Source organism: Paroedura picta, chromosome 13 (genome assembly GCF_049243985.1).
Source record: "Paroedura picta isolate Pp20150507F chromosome 13, Ppicta_v3.0, whole genome shotgun sequence".
In the NCBI taxonomy this organism is placed as follows: domain Eukaryota; kingdom Metazoa; phylum Chordata; class Lepidosauria; order Squamata; family Gekkonidae; genus Paroedura; species Paroedura picta.
In genome coordinates, this window is record NC_135381.1 from 20,680,374 (window position 1) to 20,701,091 (window position 20,718).

At 45.4% G+C, this 20,718-nt stretch overlaps 1 protein-coding gene across 3 annotated transcripts in view; it reads left to right on the forward strand.

Annotated features, from left to right (window-relative positions):
* Positions 1-20,718, forward strand: part of WDR44 (WD repeat domain 44) — a 39,047-nt gene that overhangs the window by 15,304 nt on the left and 3,025 nt on the right. For all 3 annotated transcript variants that reach the window (XM_077307579.1, XM_077307580.1, XM_077307578.1), the window contains exons 4-18: positions 1,746-2,409; positions 2,513-2,643; positions 5,181-5,276; positions 6,824-6,960; positions 8,693-8,776; positions 9,626-9,732; positions 10,433-10,584; positions 11,627-11,765; positions 11,886-11,950; positions 14,113-14,226; positions 15,278-15,400; positions 15,787-15,978; positions 16,358-16,459; positions 18,043-18,158; positions 19,306-19,433. In XM_077307579.1, the coding sequence (XP_077163694.1) occupies positions 1,908-2,409; positions 2,513-2,643; positions 5,181-5,276; positions 6,824-6,960; positions 8,693-8,776; positions 9,626-9,732; positions 10,433-10,584; positions 11,627-11,765; positions 11,886-11,950; positions 14,113-14,226; positions 15,278-15,400; positions 15,787-15,978; positions 16,358-16,459; positions 18,043-18,158; positions 19,306-19,433 (2,188 nt within the window). In that variant the 5' untranslated portion in view covers positions 1,746-1,907. The remainder of the gene's footprint in view (positions 1-1,745; positions 2,410-2,512; positions 2,644-5,180; positions 5,277-6,823; positions 6,961-8,692; positions 8,777-9,625; positions 9,733-10,432; positions 10,585-11,626; positions 11,766-11,885; positions 11,951-14,112; positions 14,227-15,277; positions 15,401-15,786; positions 15,979-16,357; positions 16,460-18,042; positions 18,159-19,305; positions 19,434-20,718) is intronic.

Here is a 20,718-nt window from a genome sequence, read left to right on the forward strand (position 1 = left end):
AAAATCTTTACAGCATCGGACTGTCTTTTCGCCACCAGTTACTTCCACAACTGAGCGTCCTTTCGGCTTTGGCCCAGCCGCTTCATTCATTCTGGCGCTACTCGTACTAGCCGTCTGCTCATCCCCAGTAGCATATTGGACACCTTCCGACCTGAGGGGCTCATCTTCCAGCGTCATATCGTTATGCCTATTGGAACTGTCCATAGAGTTTTCATGGCAAAGATACTGGAGTGGTTTGCCATTGCCTTCTCCAGTGGATCACCTTTTGTCAGAGCTCTCAGCTATGACCTGTCCGTCTTGGGTGGCCCTGCACGGTATAGCTCATAGCTTCACTGAACTACGCAAGCCCCCTTGCCACAACAAGGCAGCGATCCTTGAAGGGGGTTGAATTTATTAAATGGTATTAAATTTGTCGATTTAAAATGCAAAAAATTTTTAATGAAAGTTTTTGCATAAAAAGTGAGATGGTATCATTTCAGTGTTCAGATGTTTATCTGTGAAGAGAATGATCCATGAAGTCTTTGTTCCTCCCATCTCTTGCGTGGTGCAGAAATCAAGGGTTTGAAACATACAGCAGTGTATTGTCATGTCTGAGAAAAAGTGGCAGATTGTAGTTCTCTCCATTATAAGCAAGGATTCTATACCAAAGTTATATCCTGGTTTTAGAATCTCAGGAAACAGGCCCTGATGTGCGGAAGTGTCCAAATTCAGGTGTTGCAGCAAATTGTGGCTAGAGCAAAGACTTCTTAAACCAGGAAATCTTCATTCTTGGATCCTTGTATGAGGAAGAGGGAGTAGCAGAGGGGAATCAGATGAGCTCAAATACTTCAGGCCTGCCGGTGTCACAAACAGAATTGTAGTTTGCTCACTATCTGAAAATATAGCCCCTGTGTAGTTATTTCTTTAAAAGACAGTTTGGGGGAGGAGTTCTGCTTTGCACACATCAGCATTTCCTAAGCTCTTGATACCTGCAGTGCACTGCCTTTTTATGCTGGTTAAGGTTATCTGAATCTGTGCACTGCCTTAAAATCATACTCTCCCCCCCCCACAAGCTAAAATATAAATTTCTTGATCAGCTCATAAAACAAAATTGCCCCCAGACTTGGAAGTTCCATTTCGCTATCCTTTTTGCTGCTGTGTAGCAGAGTTTAAAAGGCCTCTGAAATCCAGCATCTCCCCCGCCCCCCCCCCCAATTATCTTTTAGGCAACAGGATTGCTTTTCCAATTCCCCTAAACCTGATAGCAGAAGCATGGGCTGACTTGCAGAATCATGATGTGCCGTTCCTACCTTGGAGCGGCAATATTTCCCCTGTATTGGAAGAAGGAAACCTGCAGTGTAACTCTAAGCACAGTAGGACCTTTCTAAGCCCACTTGTCTTCAGTGGATTTGTAGGGTGTAACCCTATTTAGGGTGGCATTTCCAGAGCTGCAGAGGACTTGCCCTTTGTATGAAGGGTGCTCAGCACAGTGCCTTAATTTTTCAAGGCATGCTTCTCTCACAGTAAACCATTGGGGAACCTTTGGCGTAGACCAGGGGTAGTCAAACTGCGGCCCTCCAGATGTCCATGGACTAAAATTCCCATGAGCCCCTGCCAGCGAACGCTGGCAGAGGCTCATGGGAACTGTAGTCCATGGACATCTGGAGGGCCGCAATTTGACTACCCCTGGCTAGACTCTGGCAGTGATCTTTCTGGGATAGCTGACTTGTCTGTGCTGCATATAAGCTGTCCGTTTTCCCATTTAGATAATAGACACCATTATAGAAGAGAGCCAGAAAGCACGCCAACTGGAGGATGATTTTTTGGATCCAGCAGGAAAGGAGCTGTCTGACCCCCCATCAAATGCCAATGCCTGGATATCTGAGGCAGATATTCTTCAGCAAATTCCTGAACTGTTGGTTGCAGAAATGGTCTTAGAAGGACATAATGAAGAACATTCCATTCAGGAACACTTCCAGGCAAATGAAATGGATCACAGGCAGGTTCTGCCGCCTCGTGATGATGCACCGGCGGAACATCGAGGTGGGGAAGCTACTGATAAACCTGCAGAACCTGCAGATAAGCTCCAGGAGTTCAGGGCAACAGAAACCGGTGAGCCAGAAGAAGAATCAAAGCAGGAGGATGATGCTGATGCAAGGCAGTCAGAGATCTTGGACCAGGAAGCCTTGGATTTCTTGCCTCCCAAAGATTTCTCCACAGCAGAGGAGATGCCTCCAGCCAAGCCCCCAAGGCAGCTCACCACAGAGCCAGACATAGTTGCCAGCACTAAGAAGTCTGGACCCACGCGCCCTCCCCCTCCAGCAAGCATCCCCCCTCCCCGACCACCACCCCCAGCACGACCCGCTCCACCGCCGAGGAAGAAAAAAAGTGACTTGGACATTGAGGTGCAAAAGATACCTGGTCTTGAAGGCAAGTTTCAGTTCTGTGAAAGCGCAATTGCCTGTGAAATACTTGGTTCAGATGTATTTAGCCTCGATTTCCTGCCTCATTAATGGGTCCCGTCTCGTTGCAGTTCCCAGAGAGGCCTTTTCTGCTGGTGGGCTCTTATCTCCCAATGTACCTTCAGATTCCATGGCCAAAGATTCTCAGCCTTCTTTGGATCTCGCTAGCGCAACAAGTGGAGACAAAATCGTTACAGCCCAGGTAAGCCAGCAACAGCCCAGCAGTTAAATTGGCCCATCTTACCCTATGTTACTCAGCATCTTGGATTATTAGATCTGATCTTGGTGTTCTATCCAACTCTGCTTTGGCTATCATCAGCAGTTGAGACTGGTCCTCAACCCCCCACCCCACCCCCCAAATGGATTGATCTTTCTTTGGTTATTGTTTTAAAGTGGTCCCTCTTTGTAACATTCCCCCGCCGCCATCTTTCTGTTACTTGGGTACATCTGCTGAAGTGAGCTCTGATTCTCAAAAGCTTATGCCGGAATAGTTGTTGTTTTTTGAAGGTTCGCTGGAATTGAATTTTGATAGTTACCCATCTAGAATTAGCAGCAGCCTAGCTGCTTTCCAAGGGAATGAAATAGGATGGAGGGACCAAGAAGTGTATGTTAAAAGTTGATCTTTACATTCAGAAAACTGCATAGATTACTGCCCTTCAGAAGCGATGACTTGTTCTGAGTATTCCCTGTGTGTCTGAATTTTGGAATATGTCCTTTACAGTCCATGCCGAAAGATGTACATAGTAAATTAGCACATCAGATAGAAGGCTGGTCTTAGAATCCTTCATCTGAAGGGCTGGTTCTCCTCAAGCTGGATGAACCTGGCATGAGGGAACATTCAAAGTTATATGCCTTCACCTGCACTTGGAGGTGGGACAAGAGGGCTCAGGAAGAGTGTCCAAACTGTGGTTCTTGGGTATCGATGTGGAACATGTGCCACTTGGTGCAGGCTCTTGTTTAGCCAGCAACTTTGCTGAAAGTACCTGGGGACTGCAGTTGGCATCATCCCAGGTGGCCACCAAATTGCACGGCTCTGTTGATAGAGCAAAATAAGAAGGGGGAAGGACATGGCAGAGAACACAGAAGCCAAGTTGGTAGGAGGGAGAGAGAGGCAAAAAAATAATTTGTTTACATGTTGTTCTGGTTCTGTCATCTTCCTTACATACACTGCCGTGGCCTCTCTCTTCCTCCCCCCCTTTCTAGACAGTGCTTGATTGGAAGGTGCCAGGGTCGGATATCCCTTGCCCCTTGCTTTGAACTCATAGCCTGGAACTTGAGTGTCCTTCCTTTAGAGCAGGGGTCCCCACCCTCTTTGAGTGCGCAAGCGCCTTTGGAATTCTGATGCTGGATGGTGGGTGCAGTCTCAAAATGGCCACAGAAGAGATGGAGCAGCCCACAAAACCTCTGGAAGTGAGGTCACGCATGTTGTTCATAGTGACTCTTCAACATTTTCAACATGATGCCTTTTTAGATTAAGGTGTTGTTTTAAACCATTTTCTCACGCACAGAGCTTACTTTCAGTAATGCAGTGAAGATCATTGTGCTGTAGCTCAGGGGTAGCCAACCTGTGGTCCTCCAGATGTCCATGGGCTACAATTCCCATGAGCCCCTGCCAGCAAATGCTGGCAGGGGCTCACGGAAATTGTAGTCCATGGACATCTGGAGGACCACAGGTTGACTATCCCCGGCTGAAGCTACAGCACAGACAATCAGAAGCCCTGCTGGGCAAAAGCCCCACTTGACCCCACCCACCTGGGTGGCAGGGAAGGTGAACACAGCCACCATGGGGCATCCAGAGGCACCATATTGGGAAATCCTACTTTAGAGTCTGGCTGCAATTAAGGGCTAAGGAGCAGGCATCAAGATCCCCTTCCTCCCAGCACAAATGGAAGCAGGATGACATCAGGCATCAGGATCCCCTCCCTGGAGAGCAGCCCAGAGGCCGGGCCTAGATTTGGACCCCAGTCGCCCCCGGTTCTTGCACTCCTACCGTTGAACACCCAAGTGAATGCCTTTCTTGTCAGTAATGTTGTGCTGCCCTTGTGTTTTTTCCCCTCCCTCTCCTCTTGGTGCAAAAGTAGAAGGATTCGAGGCAAGTGCTTTTTATATATCATTTGCTGTCTGTGTGCTTGGACTTTGGGGGAAGGGGTGTGTGGCTGTTAAGGTGGTAATTGCACATTGCGGATTTTGTTTTGATTGCTAAGAAGCAACTTTATGCGAATAAAAGGAAAAATGTTCTATTCTCAAAATGGCCCGACACAGGGCACCCGCCAGAGTCAGCCTGGATGGTACCACTTCATACTACAGGTGGATCAGTTGGTTTTTTTTAGTGCTATTCAGTTGTTTTTTTTATAATCCTCTTATAGGGAAAAATATATAGGGAAGGGCTGTGCTCCGCCCTGCTTTCACATGTTTTGTTTTCTGTGTAGGGGGCACTTAAAAATAATGAGGCATTGATACTCATGCTCTCCCCCCACTATCACCCCAGTAGTATATCCCAGAAACATGTTTAGCATCCTCTCTCCTGCTTGTGAGAGCTAGGCATAATCTGCTTACAGCACTGCAGCAGTTTTATACTTAGGCTGTGTGTTTTATGGACCTGAGTTTTGCCTTTGCTTTCTAGAAATCCCATTATGGTATCTAATATGCTGGAAACTAGGTCAAAGCACTGGGATTTTAGTGGCATGATGCGTTCTCTTTCGTTTCTGTATTTAAGTAAATGCACATCTGTATTTGCAGGAAAACGGGAAACCAGCCGATGGACAGACGACAGCAAGTGAAGTCATCGGCCCTCAGAGACCCAGGTCTAATTCTGGCAGGGAGCTCACAGATGAGGTATTCTTTGGGGGAGGGGGCCAGGCTGCCAAGGACAGGGACTGGGGCGGGGCAAATTCTGGGGTCCCTGTTCACCCAGGGGATGCCTCCTCAAGCTGGTCTAATGTTTTGTTTTCCTATGATTATAAGAAGGACAAAGGGATTCTCTGTTTGGGGAGGCCTCAAGAGGGTGTGATGGAACTGTTTGTGTATATATTAAATTTTTATCTGGTACTTTCTCTAAGGAGCTCAGGGTTGTAACCTATAGTTTCCTCTTCCTTCGTTTTTTCTTTGCCAATAGCCCAGTGGAATAGATTAGGCAAAGAGAAAGAGAGAATGACTAGCCCAAGAATGCCCCCTGAGCTTCATGGCAGGATGGAGCTTTGAACTCTAGGCTCCCTGGTCATTTTCAAGTTTTTCAGTTGCAGAATGGAAAGCATTGCTATTCATGCAGGGCCTCAGTCCCGTTGCTTCTCTTGTGGGGGGGGGGGGGAGGGACCAGAAGTCCTACCAGCCGAAGGAATAGGCCTCCCTGACTTACCCTGAGAGCACTTGATCGCCCCCCTTCCCCCTGCACCTGAGGAAGTGGACTCCAGAAAAAGAGTATAGTCTTTATAAAGTGCCATAAGACTCCTTTTTATGCCTGTGTTTATGCAGCTGCCTTTACACTGAGACAGACCATTCATCCTTCAAGGCCCATCTTGTCTACTGAGAGTGGCTCTCCTGGGTCTCAGGCAGAAATCTTCCACATCACCTACCTGAACCTTTAACTGGAGATGTTGGGGGTTGTCCCTGGGACTTCTGAGTGCAAAGCAGACATTCTACCCTTGAGCCATGGCTCCATCTACATAGACTACATAGACTATTTCCTTCCCAAGTTCTCAGAATCAGGAATAACTGGCAGCCATGCTATTTACTGAATAATTCCTTGGCATTATCTTGTCTGTTCTGTGAGTTCAGGGCACAGAGTCAAGAGACTGTTCTGGACCAAACCTGATAGAGGGACTAAAGGTCTGTATTATCCAGTATTGTGGCCAGATTATTATGTGCGCATATGATCCCCCATGTGTGCATCCCCTCCCCATCCCATACATCAGAAGCACATGTTGCTTTGCACATGTTGGTTTCCTGGTTAACAGGCATGGATGGTTTCTCATAGAGTTACCAAAGCCATGGCCTGTGAACTCTGTAAATTGATGGATCCCAGAATGTGCACCCATGTTCCCTACAAGCCGGGCAGTCTCACACCAGCTAATTGTCCGAGTACAGGAAGACAGGTCCCTGATTTAGAAGCTGTCAGTCTAAATACTGTCACAAGGGAGCAACAAATGGAGTGAACTGGAGGTGAAGATAAACAAGGAAAGAATCTGTGTTCCAGTCACAGGTGCTTAGGGCTTATGACAGTATATAAATATGGTCATGTGTTCCTCCTTTCTCAAGCCATGTACAGTGAAAGTAGATGTTCCACTTAGAAAATGGGTTTGAAAATGGGCTCTTCTGGCAACATAAGGCTCCTCGTATTAGGTAAGCCTTACCGATGATCTCTCCTTTCTTCCTTCTCTGTGCAGGAAATTCTGGCCAGTGTCATGATAAAGAATCTTGACACAGGGGAGGAGATCCCTCTAAGTTTGGCAGAGGAGAAGCTGCCCACAGGCATCAACCCCTTGACATTGCATATCATGAGGCGGACTAAGGAGTATGTCAGGTAGGAACTGAGAATGGCAACTGCCATCTAGTAGTGGTTTATTCCATTGTCAGTTGACTTGGACTAGATGACCCTGGAGGTCTCTTCTAACTCTGATTCTATGATACTATGATTCTATTTCCTTGTGGCGGTGTTTCTGTGTGTGATATCTCCCATCGGGCCACTAGGATATGTGAAATCTCTTTTAAGTTTGATGAGGTTCAAAGGAAGTTCCTGGGATTAACAAAAAGAGAGGATCTGAGCCATAGATCCCAGTAAACCACATGATTTGTGCACAGGACAGTCAAGCTGATGGTTATTTGGAACAGGTGGTGCTGGCATGAATTTACACCCTCTTGCCAGCACCAGCAGGTTGGCTTGTCTGGCCAACCCAACCCTCTTGGGTATGTTATTTACTGATTTATTTTATTAACTTTATCATCCACTTTTCTCAGTGAGATTCACAGCAAATAAAAGCAAAGGGCGGTATAAAAATCTAATAAGTAAATATTAGTAATATTTACTAGTAATAGTAATCTAATAAGTAAATAAAGGCCCATAAAATAAAGCAACGAACAGTGTCCTAAAACTGGATTGCACCTTTAGAAAAACAATCAAATAAACAGTAAAATGCATCCAATAAACAGATAATGTGGTAAATTCAATGAGCAGAATGAGAATAAAAATAAAGCTGTGAAAATCTGATGCTCCGCTCTGAGTCGGGTGGGTAGCTGAAGGGCCAGGATGGTATTTTTTTTTAAGTTTCCCATCTGGCCACTGAGATTATAGAATAGACAAATACCCTGTACAGCAGACCCTTGACTTGCCAGGCTACAATTAGTGCAAAGGTTCGTTGTACATCACTTACACTGTGGCCAAAAGAGGCTTTGGCAGAGTCTGTCTTTCTCGTGCTCCTCATCTGCTTGCTCTTATGCCCTAGTTGAGACTGGAAATAGGAAGGGACCGACTAAGGCAGTGGTCCCCAACCCCCAGTCCAGGGACCGGGACAGGTCCGTGGATCAGTCGGTACCGGGCTGCAGCTCCTCCTCGTCCTCCTTCCAGGCTGCTGCCTCGGGGGCTGCCCTGCCACTCTGCCGCCGGCTCACCTTTGGTGCTCTCCAGGGGCCGCCATGGCTGGGGCTCCCCCTTGGTGTGGCACTGCGCAGCTACTGCTGGCAACGCCCCACAGCGGGTGGCAGGAAGTCAGGGGCACCAGTGGGAAAGCAAGTGGAGCAGGCGCTCAGGTATTGGTGGCAAAAGACTACCCCCCCCCCAGGCCTCAGTAAAATTGTCAAGCGTTGACCGGCCACCGGTGATAAAAAGGTTGGGAAGCACTGGACTAAGGGCCTAGAAGCAGAGCTTTACCAGAGCCCCTCTTGCTGTTTACACTAAAGAGCCATTTCTGGGGAAATGCTGGGGAAGGAGCAAACTAGCTGGCAGCCTCATTGGCCCTCATTGAATTCAGTATAAAAATAGAGCCTAGTTCCACCAGAGAATCTCTTCATGGGTTCTCCCCTCCTCTCCCCCCCCCCCTTTCCAGTATTTAGACATCGAGCTTTCATGCTGAGCTGCAGGCAGTTGCCCGTGCGTGGTCTGGCAAGGAGATCCTCAGATGGCCCAGGCAAATGGCCGCTCTCTCTAAGGTGGCCTCAGCTTTGCTCATAAGGAAGGATGTGGGCACTTCCTTTTCAGCCGCGGTTCCATTGAGATGTTTGGCACAATAATGCTCAAACGCTGTCTTGTTTGCCTGCAGTAATGACGGGGCCCAATCTGATGACGAAGACAAAATGCAGTCTCAGCAGAGCGACATAGATGGTGGACGGTTAAAACAGAAAACGTAAGGGACCCCTCACCCTTCTTTTTTTCTTTTTTACCCCAACACATTTTCTGTAAGATAGCAATCAGCTGTCGGACCCTTTTTGAAGGGAAGTGAGGAAATGTGTCGGTGTGTTACTGAGGCACTTCTCAAAAAGAGAGTGAGCACGGAAGGCAGCGTAAGTGAGGGGGTGTCACTCATTGAGGGGGAGAAAATGTTGGGACATCCGCTGAAGATTTGGCACCAGTTCAGGGATCCTAGTGCGAGTTTTCTTGTGTGCCACCCCCACTTTTTCTTTACATACAAGGCTGTATTGCTGGATCAAGTGGGAAATACTTTTGATGCCTTTTGTAAAGGCTGTAAGCAGGGTAAGCAAGTGATTCACTGTCAGAATCGACCGTTCCAGGCTGACGCAGCCAGTGCTGCACCATGGGAGGAAGGGGAGGTGCAGGCACCAGTGCATAACTCAGCACACACACGATTCAGACGTCACCATGCACAACCCTAGTTGTAAGCAGAGTTTGATGACAACAGGGACTCCCTGTAATCTGGCTGGTGATCAGAAGTATCCTCCTTCTGTATACTGAGAACATTTTAGGGACACTCAGCTGGCATGCTTGACATCGTATCCTGGTTCCTGAGTACCACTTTGCCATTGGAGTGGTGTTTGCTGTGGGATGGACAGCTTCTTGAGATACTCAGTGTGGTTCTTAGTTCTATTTAATACCGATGATCAGAAGCAAAGGACAGCAGAACAGAAAAGGAATCAGCACTGAGCTCACTTGGTAGCAGAGGGATGCACCTGTTTCCTTTTTTTTGCTCACAATAAAGTCTTCAAGCTGTGTTGTTTTTCAAAACTTTTTTCCCAAGGACACAGCTTAAAAAGTTTTTGGGCAAATCGGTCAAGAGGGCAAGGCATCTGGCCGAAGAATACGGGGAGCGTGCTGTCAATAAAGTGAAAAGCGTTCGAGACGAAGGTTAGTAAAAAAGAAGGGGTGGGGCAAGGGGAGAGAACCGGTAGCTTTTGCAAGATGCTTAATAAGCAGGAGTATTTTATTTGTTTTTCTAGTTGGCGCCTGATCCAAACATTACTTCTGCTGCAAATTCAGTCAGTGACCTTAAAATCACTCCTCTTCTTCCTCACTCCTGAATTTCCACTATGGTTCACTAATGATACACTCCAAAATTAAGAGTCCAGGAGCACTTTAAAGACTAATAGAATTTGTGGCAGGGTATGAGTGAGTCACTGTCCTTTTCTGACAGACTAACATGGCTATCTGTCTTGATCCAACTCCAACTTAGTTATAGATATGAATAGTCGCCGTCATTTGTGTAAGCTTGCTTTCACTGTTACAGATTAAATGTCTTGTCAGAAAAGATGAGATAGGAAAAGCAGCATATGAAAATCAGCTGTTGTGTTTAGAACTGATACACATGTTTTAATCCAGGGGTGGTCAAACTGGCCTTCCAGGTGTCCATGGACTACAATTCCCATGAGCCCCTGCCAGCAAATGCTGGCAGGGGCTCATGGCAATTGTAGTCCACAGACATATGGGGGGCCTCAATTTGACCCACCCTTGTTTTAATCCCACATTCAGAGTTGAGATGCCGGAAGTTTTACAGGAGATCAGGCACGGTAATCATATGAACAGACTCTGTATATCTTCAATCTCTTAGTTTTCCACACCGATCAAGATGATCCCTCCTCGAGTGATGACGAAGGGATGCCGTACACAAGGCCGGTGAAATTCAAAGCAGCTCACGGCTTCAAGGGGCCTTTTGACTTCGAGCAAGTAAAAGTCGTTCAGGACCTCAGCGGAGAACACATGGTAGGCTGGCCTTTCTGCTTTAGGTGGAATCAAGGAGTGGGAGGCTGATATCCCTGCCCTTCTGGATGCCGGCAGTTGAGTCTGTCTGCTCTCGAAAATAGACCCCTCTGATAGGTCTAAAGGCAAGCTAGTAAGCCTGTAGGGTGGTAAGTCTGATAAAAGCTAACATCATTTTAAGGGTGCATAGCTTGAGCTTATAGGCTAACTTTAGCTTTGACTAACTTCAGCTAATGGGTAAAAGGTTATTGTACAAAGTAGGATGTGTTAAACTGGGCAAGATGTCTAGCAATGCCAGAGAACAGATCTCTGGGAACATATCTCTGCATCAACAGGCTTGCTTATTCAGCTAAGGGGAACTAAGAAATATCTAATAAATAAATAAATAAATATTCGTGTGAACCTTGTTTTTGCTCAGTCTACAGAAAACCACAAATTTGTCACATAAGGATAAGGTCCTTGAAAAAATGTACTTCTAGATAAGCAAATATGTGTGTGGTAATCGAAAGACCTCTGTGCATGTCTAAAATGTATCCTAATGGAATTCCTGTGTCTTGGTCACCGAGTTCCCCTTTACTGGAATAAAATTCTGTCTGCTTCTGGAATCTCTCCGTTGTGCCCTTCATTGGGTGTTGGAACACCAGGCAAACAATCCCATTTGAGTAACAGTAGTCCTTGTCAGGGGCAGAATGATTAAGTTGTATCACGCTGTTTCTAATATTGTTCAGATCATTTGATGAGAAGTTCTGCATAGTAAATGTTCGAAACTTTTAACCATCAGCACAGTTTTCCTGAGCTGTTGCCAAAAATGGGAGTGGGGGCCTGTACAGTCCTAGGGATTGTGGGAGGAGTCTTGTCTGGTGGACAAGACTTGCCCGCTTTTTCCTGTTTTCCTCAGCAGACCACACTATACCTTTTCAGGTCCCTGAGAGAGCTGGTGGGCCTGGCTCAGCTCAACGCTGCCCTCCTGGAGCTCATACTTCTGGAGCAGCTCTCCTGGTCTGACGGATTTCCACTGGGTGATAAACTCCTTTCTCTTTAACAGGGGGCAGTTTGGACAATGAAGTTTTCTCACTGCGGCAGGTTGTTGGCTTCAGCCGGACAAGACAATGTTGTGAGAATCTGGGTGCTGAAGAACGCTTTTGACTACTTCAATAACATGCGGATGAAGTACAACACAGAAGGTGCGGCTTTCTTCCTCACTTGGGTGCATCCACTGTGGCTAGGAAGTCGAGGTCTGCCTCAAGAAATTATTTGTGCTTTGAAAATTCACATTTCAGACTGCTCTGTGTCTTGTGTTTCAGGCCGAGTATCGCCCTCCCCATCTCAGGAAAGTTTGAATTCTTCCAAGTCAGATAATGATGCAGGGGTAAGTCAGGCCTCTTTGTTCTCAGGGCATGGGTCGGGCAATATTGCACCCCTCACAGTTGGTTTGTCATAAAGGTAAAGGTCAAGGTATCCCCTGTGCAAGCACCGGGTCATGTCTGACCCTTGGGGTAACGCCCTCTAGCGTTTTCATGGCAGACTCAATACGGGGTGGTTTGCCAGTGCCTTCCCCAGTCATTACCGTTTACCCCCCAGCAAACAAGCTGGGTACTCATTTTACTGACCTTGGAAGGCTGAGTCAACCTTGAGCCGGCTGCTGGGATTGAACTCCCAGCCTCATGGGCAGACAGCTTCAGACAGCATTTCTGCTGCCTTACCACCCTGCGCCACAAGAGGCGCTTTGGTTTGTCATATTGACTGACAATTTCCCTCCCACCCTTACAAAATTCCTTCTGGGATGGTTAGGAGTCTGGTTGTCATGTGCATTACAGGCAAGATGTATCCACTCCCCACTCTGACACTGAATGGATCATCTGCATAAGCCCCCTATTTCTCTCCCATGATTGGAGAGCAGGCAATGGTTCAGTATCTGTTTTAATATTGTAATGTAATATAACATTAGTATAAAATGTAAATAATGTCTTACCCTACTGTAAACCACCCTGAATATGGCAATTAATAATAATGGTGATGATGTATGGAATAGAGAAAATTAATTGCTTGAGCCATTCATTTTTCCGACCATCGAGGGCTGGCTTATAAGAATTGACCTGTAGAGTGATGGAGTCCTGAATGGTTTTTAACAGTGTTGAACCTCCAAAACCTTTTGATCCAGAGCTCTTCCTCAAACATATATATTCTGAGGCAAAACTTAGAAGCAGAGAATAATCCAGGGCTAACCAGAGAGCTGTTAATTAAGAGCTTTGCTTTTTTTTTTGCCTCCTAACATTTTGAGTAATTAATGATTCTCCCTCAAGGCAACCTCGAATTTGAATGCTGAAGGTAATTAAATGTAATGCAAGTAGCCTGGATTACCTAGCCTGATGATTACTCTTTTTATAGTCTTATTCAAAGCTGAGGCTGACACTGTAAGCATTGAAGAGGGCTGGACAGCAGGAAGAAGCCCAGTGTAGGGAGAGTCTGTGTGAAGCATGCCGACAACGTGAGCATGTATGCAGACTTCCCGTGTTCTTTGCTACAGTGTTCCAGATCACCTCCAAGCATCTCCACTTATGGCATGTTGTGTGTATTGGCAGTTCCTGGTTCAGTATCAGTCAGTCAGTATGTTTATTCGGTCGACTGACCAATATAAATAATGCATCTACAGAAACTGCAATCAGTTATAAACGTTTATCGATGTGTGTCGTGAAAAAATACTAAAGCATTGCTACATAAAATATTAAGATAATAAAACAATGTTAAAAACAATGTATTGCTGGAAACAAATAATATGTTATTGTAGGTGGGGGGGGAGGATTATGATATGTAACGAAGAATGGGGAAGAAACCTCAAGGAAGTTAACTGCAGGGACAAGGAAGCAATAAGTCTTCTAGAACTGTCCATTAACCCAAGTGATAAGATGGCTTGTCCATTACCTATCCATTACTTTTCAATCTAATTCAAGTAGAGATGTAAAGGGATTTTGCTTCCCTGTTAGAAATAAGTTGGTCTTTATCCCTTAGCAAAAAATTAACCAGTGTCAGTATTGTGGGATGATAAAGATGAATGTCTTGTGTAGTGGGAGCTGGTTCAGTATCATAGCTCTGCTTTTATTTAAAGCAAGTTACTAGCCCTTTGAGTTGGACAGAGAGAATGTCCTTGCAGAGCTCTGCTGCAGTAAATGGATTTTCTCTTGGAGTGAACGTGGCCAGGGGTGCATTAGGGAAGCTCCCCCAGCCCTCCTGTCTACCACCTGGCAATCCCAGCTTCTCAGTGGTCCACCTAGTCCCAACAGATTTTGCATTATCTGGTAGTGCTTTCATTAGGAGGAAAAGGGAAAAAACAAAAGAGAAAAAAAGGACTTGGGCATCCCAGCAACTGGTTTTAATCAAGTACAATAGGTCTGATACTAACCAATCCATCTGAAAAAAGAGGCATAAATACACCAGATAAATGATAAAAGATATGGTTATCTGTGCTTTCAGAAAACATTTGCTGGTTCTAAACACACTTGGGAACTTTGTATTTTATTGCTCCCTTAATAGGTTTGCAGTGGGACCGATGAGGACCCTGATGATAAAAATACGCCATTTCGTCAACGGCCGTTCTGCAAATATAAAGGACACACGGCAGACCTCCTTGATTTGTCATGGTCTAAAGTAAGACACTTTGGTGTGGATCACAAGACAGGGAGATAAACAGAGGTAGCCCTTTGTAAAATGGGCCTGCAAACGCCTGAAAATGTGTGAAGTTGCCATGTCATAGATGATATACTCTAGAGCAGGGGTAGTCAACCTGTGGTCCTCGAGATATTCATGGACTACAATTCGTGGACTACAAATGCTGGCAGGGGCTCATGGGAATTGTAGTCCATGGACATCTGGAGGACCACAGGTTGACTACCCCTGCTCTAGAGCATGGCTTGTCAAGCAGAGCACACGGTATAAGAGGAAGCAGAGGTAGCAACCCAAGGCATACTTGAGAGGGTAGTTATGCAAGTGAAACAAGGAAAACTTGTTGTTTTTTTTTCACTTGTCACACCACTGTGGTGAGAATGCTATGAATGAACCCGTTCTCTGAACAAATAATCCTTATATCATGTCCTAGAGGGCCATAAAATAAGATTACATTGTGATATACAATATGGATGGGGGCTCCTCCATAAAATGTAGTTAACATTGACTATAGCTGAAAATCAGTGGTGATAATCCTTAGCATTTTGCACTGTGCTCTCATTGTTCAAAGCAGATTCATGTACATCACACTACTCCTTCCCACAGTAACATAGGCCGGTTCTATTATCTCCATATTGTCTGTTGAGAATTGAGGCTGAGAGGGAGTAGCTTGTTGTTGGAGCCCCTAATGAGCTTTTTGCAGCAGAGATTTTGAGCCAGTGATTGTCTGGATCTCAGCTGATTCAGTCGCTTCACTGTTTCAGGGAGGTGGGCAAGTGGTCTTTGGGGCATTGTTCCTAAGCAGACCGTTTGAACATCTTGCTGTAATTGGTCCCCAGGGCATTATTAGTATCTGGTGGGCTGCTGTTTTCTCCCCATATGCTTTTCATTTGAACCCTCTGGCATGCCAAGAGCACTCTCCCACCCGGACAGGGCTTAAGCGGACAGGGCTTAAGAGAGGATTGCATTCGTTGTGAGCACTCCCTCTGCCCTTTATAAATCTGCAATAATTCATGCTGTTTCTGTGCCCCGCCAGAACTACTTCCTGCTGTCTTCTTCCATGGACAAGACAGTCCGGCTGTGGCACATATCCAGGCGGGAGTGCCTGTGTTGTTTCCAGCACATTGACTTTGTCACTGCTATTGCATTCCATCCGAGGGTAAGTGACTCCTGGTTCAAGGACTGACCTGGTTTTTAGCCTAGTTTTGAATCTTAAATATGGATTGAGCAGAAGAGTTGTGCGCATGCAAGAACACAGCACGACACTGCAGTTATTAAATTAAGTAGGATCTTTGTTGCAGACCACGTGCATCGGGCCACGCATTAGAGCACATCTGTTGTTCAGCTAGCCCCAGGCATTGTTCTCTGTGACAAGGAGAGCTGGGAGGCTGAGTATGGGATCTTCACCATGCATTTGTCAACCAGCACAGTGCCTGCTGATCTCTGACTTCACCTTCCGGTTGTGATGGGAGCCGCTGCGGGCCGGTAGATCCCAGAGCATTGCTTTTAACTCTGTTCCTTGTGGTATCATCTGCCCTATTTTAGGATGACAGGTACTTCTTGAGTGGTTCCTTGGATGGGAAGCTCCGCCTCTGGAACATTCCCGACAAAAAAGTGGCGCTGTGGAATGAAGTGGACGGGCAGACCAAGCTGATCACAGCTGCAAATTTTTGCCAAAATGGGAAATATGCAGTGATCGGCACCTATGATGGCCGGTGCATCTTCTATGACACAGAGGTTAGTGCTCAGTACCATTGGTTGACATAAGGCAGGGGTAGTCAAACTGCGGCCCTCCAGATTTCCATGGACTACCATTCCCATGAGCCCCTGCCAGCAAATGCTGGCAGGGGCTCATGGGAATTGTAGTCCATGGACATCTGGAGGGCTGCAGTTTGACTACCCCTGACATAAGGGAACCAGACAGAGGGTTTTTTGTGTTGGCTTCATGCTGCTGCTGAGAACTAATATTTTCTCCAGCAACCACCACCAGCGCCATCAGCTTTTCCTTCAGACTACCTCTGTGTCCCAACCCACTTTGGGCCAAACCAGAGCTCTTTTTCCTGAACTCTCATAGGTGCACAAATTAAGCTTCTCTCTGTAATTTATTTTTCCTTAGCATTTGAAATATCACACGCAAATACATGTGCGGTCCACCAGAGGACGCAATCGAGTTGGAAGGAAAATCACTGGAATCGAGCCTCTGCCAGGCGAAAATAAGGTTTGGCCTTCTCTTACCTTGCCATCACTCCAGTTCTTTGGGTTGCCCATGTAATTCCACCTAGTCTTTTTATTACCAGCTGTAGACCAGGGACAGCCAATTGGTAGGATCTGTGGTGCCTACCAACCAAGAGCCAGCTTGGTGTCAAGAGCCAACTTGGTGTAGTGGTTAAGAGCGCGGACCTCTGATCTGGCAGGGTGGGTTTGATTCCCTGCTCTCCCACATGCAGCCAGCTGGGTAACCTTGGACTCACCACAGCATTGATAAAGCTGTTCTGACCAAGCAGTGATATCAGGGCTCTCTCAGCCTCACCCACCTTACAAGGCATCTGATTTGGGGAGAGGAAAGGGAAGGCGAATGTAAGCCGCTTTGAGACTCCTTCGGGTAGAGCTGTCCTGACGCAGCAGTAGTAACAGGGCTCTCTCAGTCCCAACCACCTCACAGGGTGTCTGTTGTGGGGAGAGGAAAGGGAAGGTGATTGGAAGCCAGTTTGAAAAACCTGCTGTTAGAGAAAAGCGGCATATAAGAACCAACTCTTCTTCTAGATGTCTCTCTTCCTTTGCATTAAACACAAGCCCAGTGGCACCATTAAGACTAGGTAGATTTATTCCAGAGTAATTTTTTGCTAGTCAGAGCTAATTTCATCAGATTCATAGGGAAGTAAAATCCATTAAGCCACTTTATGTATGCAGTGGAAGTGGAGGAAGATGCTTCTCAAAGAGAGGCTGGTTCAAATCAAAATCCAATCCAAAGAGTAATCAGTTCATTCATTATGGGTGTGAAGTGTGAACTCCCAATTGGTGTTAAGTAAGGGAAAAGTAGGATGAAATAAGGAAGCACAATAAAAAACCTACAGAGGTATAGCTGAAACAGTCCCTTCCACATTCTGCCTTTCCTGTGTTATTTCAGCTGTATTTTTATAACTTCCAACTGTATCTGCTTATCTCAGTTTGTATATTTAAAACACGTGGCATGCTCGCTCTAGAGCTCTATAAAACTAACAAGGAGGAACTGAAACTCATATTTAAAAAAATTAAATAGACTCTTTACCTATTTCTGTGGAGTAGTAATATTTTACTGTGTGATCAGATGTCAGCAAAATAATATAAAGGGGAAAAGACACAATTATTTTTGTAAATGGACACCCACGTGGTATTCTACTCTTAAAATTACTAAACTATATATTTTTAAGGTGGTAGATTTGTTGGTGCTGTTTTCAGACTACCTAGCTTTGTGCTTAAAGCACCTCCACTGTAGATGCTGTACAATTAGCAAGTTGGGGGGGAAAAAGACCCCACCGGATAACTTGCAGACACATTGATCAAGACAAATGTCTTTAGGTGTATGCAGAATGTCTTTCCTTCCCCATCACAGCCCCATGTCTTGCAAAATATTATGCAAAATGGCTTCTCTGAAAATGTGAAAAGGCTAAGCTCTGTCTGCTCTCCCCCCCCCCCCCCAGCCCGCTATGTTAGAGATGACTGCAGGTAGGGAGCCTGGAGGTCTGTTTTTTGTCTTGTTTGACATGCTGCTGCCTTGTTGACTCTCTCCACTGAAAGGAAATTTCATTTTCCCACCGCCAGATCCTAGTGACGTCAAATGACTCTCGAATCCGGCTGTACGATCTCCGAGATTTGTCGCTGTCCATGAAATACAAGGGTTATGTCAACAGCAGCAGCCAAATCAAAGCTAGCTTCAGGTGATGGAAGGGAATTTTTGGGGGGAAGCGGAATTTTTTTGGGGGAAACCCAAATATTGTAAGAAATCCACAGATTTCTTGAATGGATATTGTTGATTCAAGTTGATTTTTTTTATATGTACCATCGTGACTTCTAAATCGAAGGGCTTGGAATAATTGCTGGATGAGTTTGTTTTATTTTATTATTTTATTACATTTATATTATATACCAGGGCAGTTTACAGTGAAATTCATGGTGCAACACAAGGAAATATCGTCATTAAGAACGTATAATGTTTCTAACAGTAGAACTCATAACAGTAAAATAACATTTAATAGTATAACATAATTTTACACAATTGTATATTGTTTACTGCACTGTGATTTGACATCTGCGAGACATAGTTGGTGGTGAGAGGGACCTCTGGGTTCTGGTTGGTGGGATTGCTTCATTGGCCCTCTCCAAAAGCCTGGTAGAAGGGCTCCATTTTGTAGGGGCTCCATTTTATACGCCTCTATAGTGGATATTGTGTCAGGCATGGTTTGAGAAGACCTGGATTGAAATCCTCACTCAGCTCAAAGGACAAGCATCTCTCAGTTGAGGGATGTTGACAAACTGGAGCGTTTCCAGAGGAGGGCAACAAAGATGGTGAGGGGTTTGGAGACCAAATCTTATGAGGAAAGGTTGGGGGAGTTTGGTCTGTTTAGCCTAGAGAGGAGACGACTGAGAGAGGATCTGATGACCATCTTCAAGTATTTAAATGGAGGATGGAGCAGAATTGTTCTCTCTTGCCCGAGAGGGACAGATCAGAATGAATGGAATGAAATTAATTCAAAAGAAATTCCATCTAAACATTCGGAAGAAGTTCCTGACAGTTTCTCAGTGGAACAGGCTTCCTCAGGAGGTGGTGGGTTCTCCATCTTTGGACATTTTTAAACAGAGGCTAGATAGCCATCTGACGGAGAGGCTGTTTCTGTGAAAGTAAAGGGGTGGCAGGTTACAGTAGATGAGCGATTGGGATGTGAGTGTCCTGCATAGTTCAGGGGGTTGGACTAGATGACCCATGAGGTCCCTTCCAACTCTATTATTCTATGATTCTGTGGCAAAGTAGTTATGGGAAGACAGAAATGGGTTGAAAATGAACTGTTTTTTCTTCTCTACTTTCAGCCATGACTTCACATACATTGTTAGTGGATCAGAGGATAAATATGTCTACATCTGGAGCACCTACCATGACCTGAGCAAGTTTACATCTGTAAGGCGGGACCGGAATGACTTCTGGGAAGGTGTCAAAGGTGAAGACCCTCCCCCCAGTGGTGGAGATGCTGTTGGCTTGATGTGTTGTTGTGTGTGCACCATCTTGCGTGGTGCAAAGGAAAGTTGTCCTCTCTGGCTGGCAGAGGATTAGGAATTGTAATCTTTGTGTGCACAAGTGGCAGAATTAAAACCCCATAGTGAATACAGCCTCAACCCGTTTTTTCACTCTAGAAGTGAAACCACGAGACTTGTGGGCTGTTGTTAGCAATAAAGCTAGAGGTGGATGGGTTAGTTTTCAAATGTTTTTAATGTAAATTATGATTTCAAAATACAGGGTGTTTTATGAATTGGTGTTACCCACCCTGAGCCCTGTGGGAAGGGTGGGTTAGAAAAATAAAGATGATGATCATGATGATGATTATGCTACTCGAGATCAGCAAATCTGGGCCTAAAGCCTTGCAGGTTACAGAGGCTTTCATTCTTTCAAATAAACCCATGAAATCTTCTAGCCTACAGAATTTTTTAGTACCCATCCACCCTGCATACCTGTTGTCAGTGTGGTCAGCTCTTGCAGTAGAATGAAGTGGTGGGATCCTGAAATCCTGGGATGGACTGTACCATTTCTGCCAGTGGGAAGCACTGGTTTTTCAGCATTCTTATCAAAAAAGGGGAGAAAACCCTTATAGCTCGCTGCTAAAAAAAAGCTAAAACAGCAGGGAGAGAGTTCTTTCTTTGCTTTTAACAAAAAATTACAGGAAGTTTTTTTTTTCACTTAGGGAAGCATTCCAAAATGTGTTTCTCCACTTTCCTGCATTTCTCCTACCTCCTTTAGTGTCATGCAGATTAGGAAAACCAACCAACCCAGTTTTGGTTATAAACTTCCTTGTCTGATCACTTGGAGAAACTTAATCTCCATAGGCATTTGGCTGGTTTGCATGTCTGGTTTCTGCCAGAACCCTAGTTTACCTTTTAAAAAAATGCTTATTCTTAAAGGCTTCCTGGCTTTGTTATAAAATTGAATATTTTTTGTAAGAGCAGTGTAATTTGTAATGCTTTTTGGAAGGCACAAGTAGTCTCTGGAATGGAAGAGGAGCAACTAGCTCAAGTCACTGGTTCCTTCTGAGCCACGCCTCTCTGAAAAGGTCTCAGGGTGGCTTACAACAAAAGGGGATAAATCTCATACAATAAAAATGTTAAAATCCTAACAGTTGATCTGTGTAAAATCCTACTTGTTCACTCCATCAAATAAGTATCCCCTTGGGTGTGAAGTCACAGCAGTTGGAAGTGCTGATACTCACCCTGACTTAGACTGGCTCAGGTGAA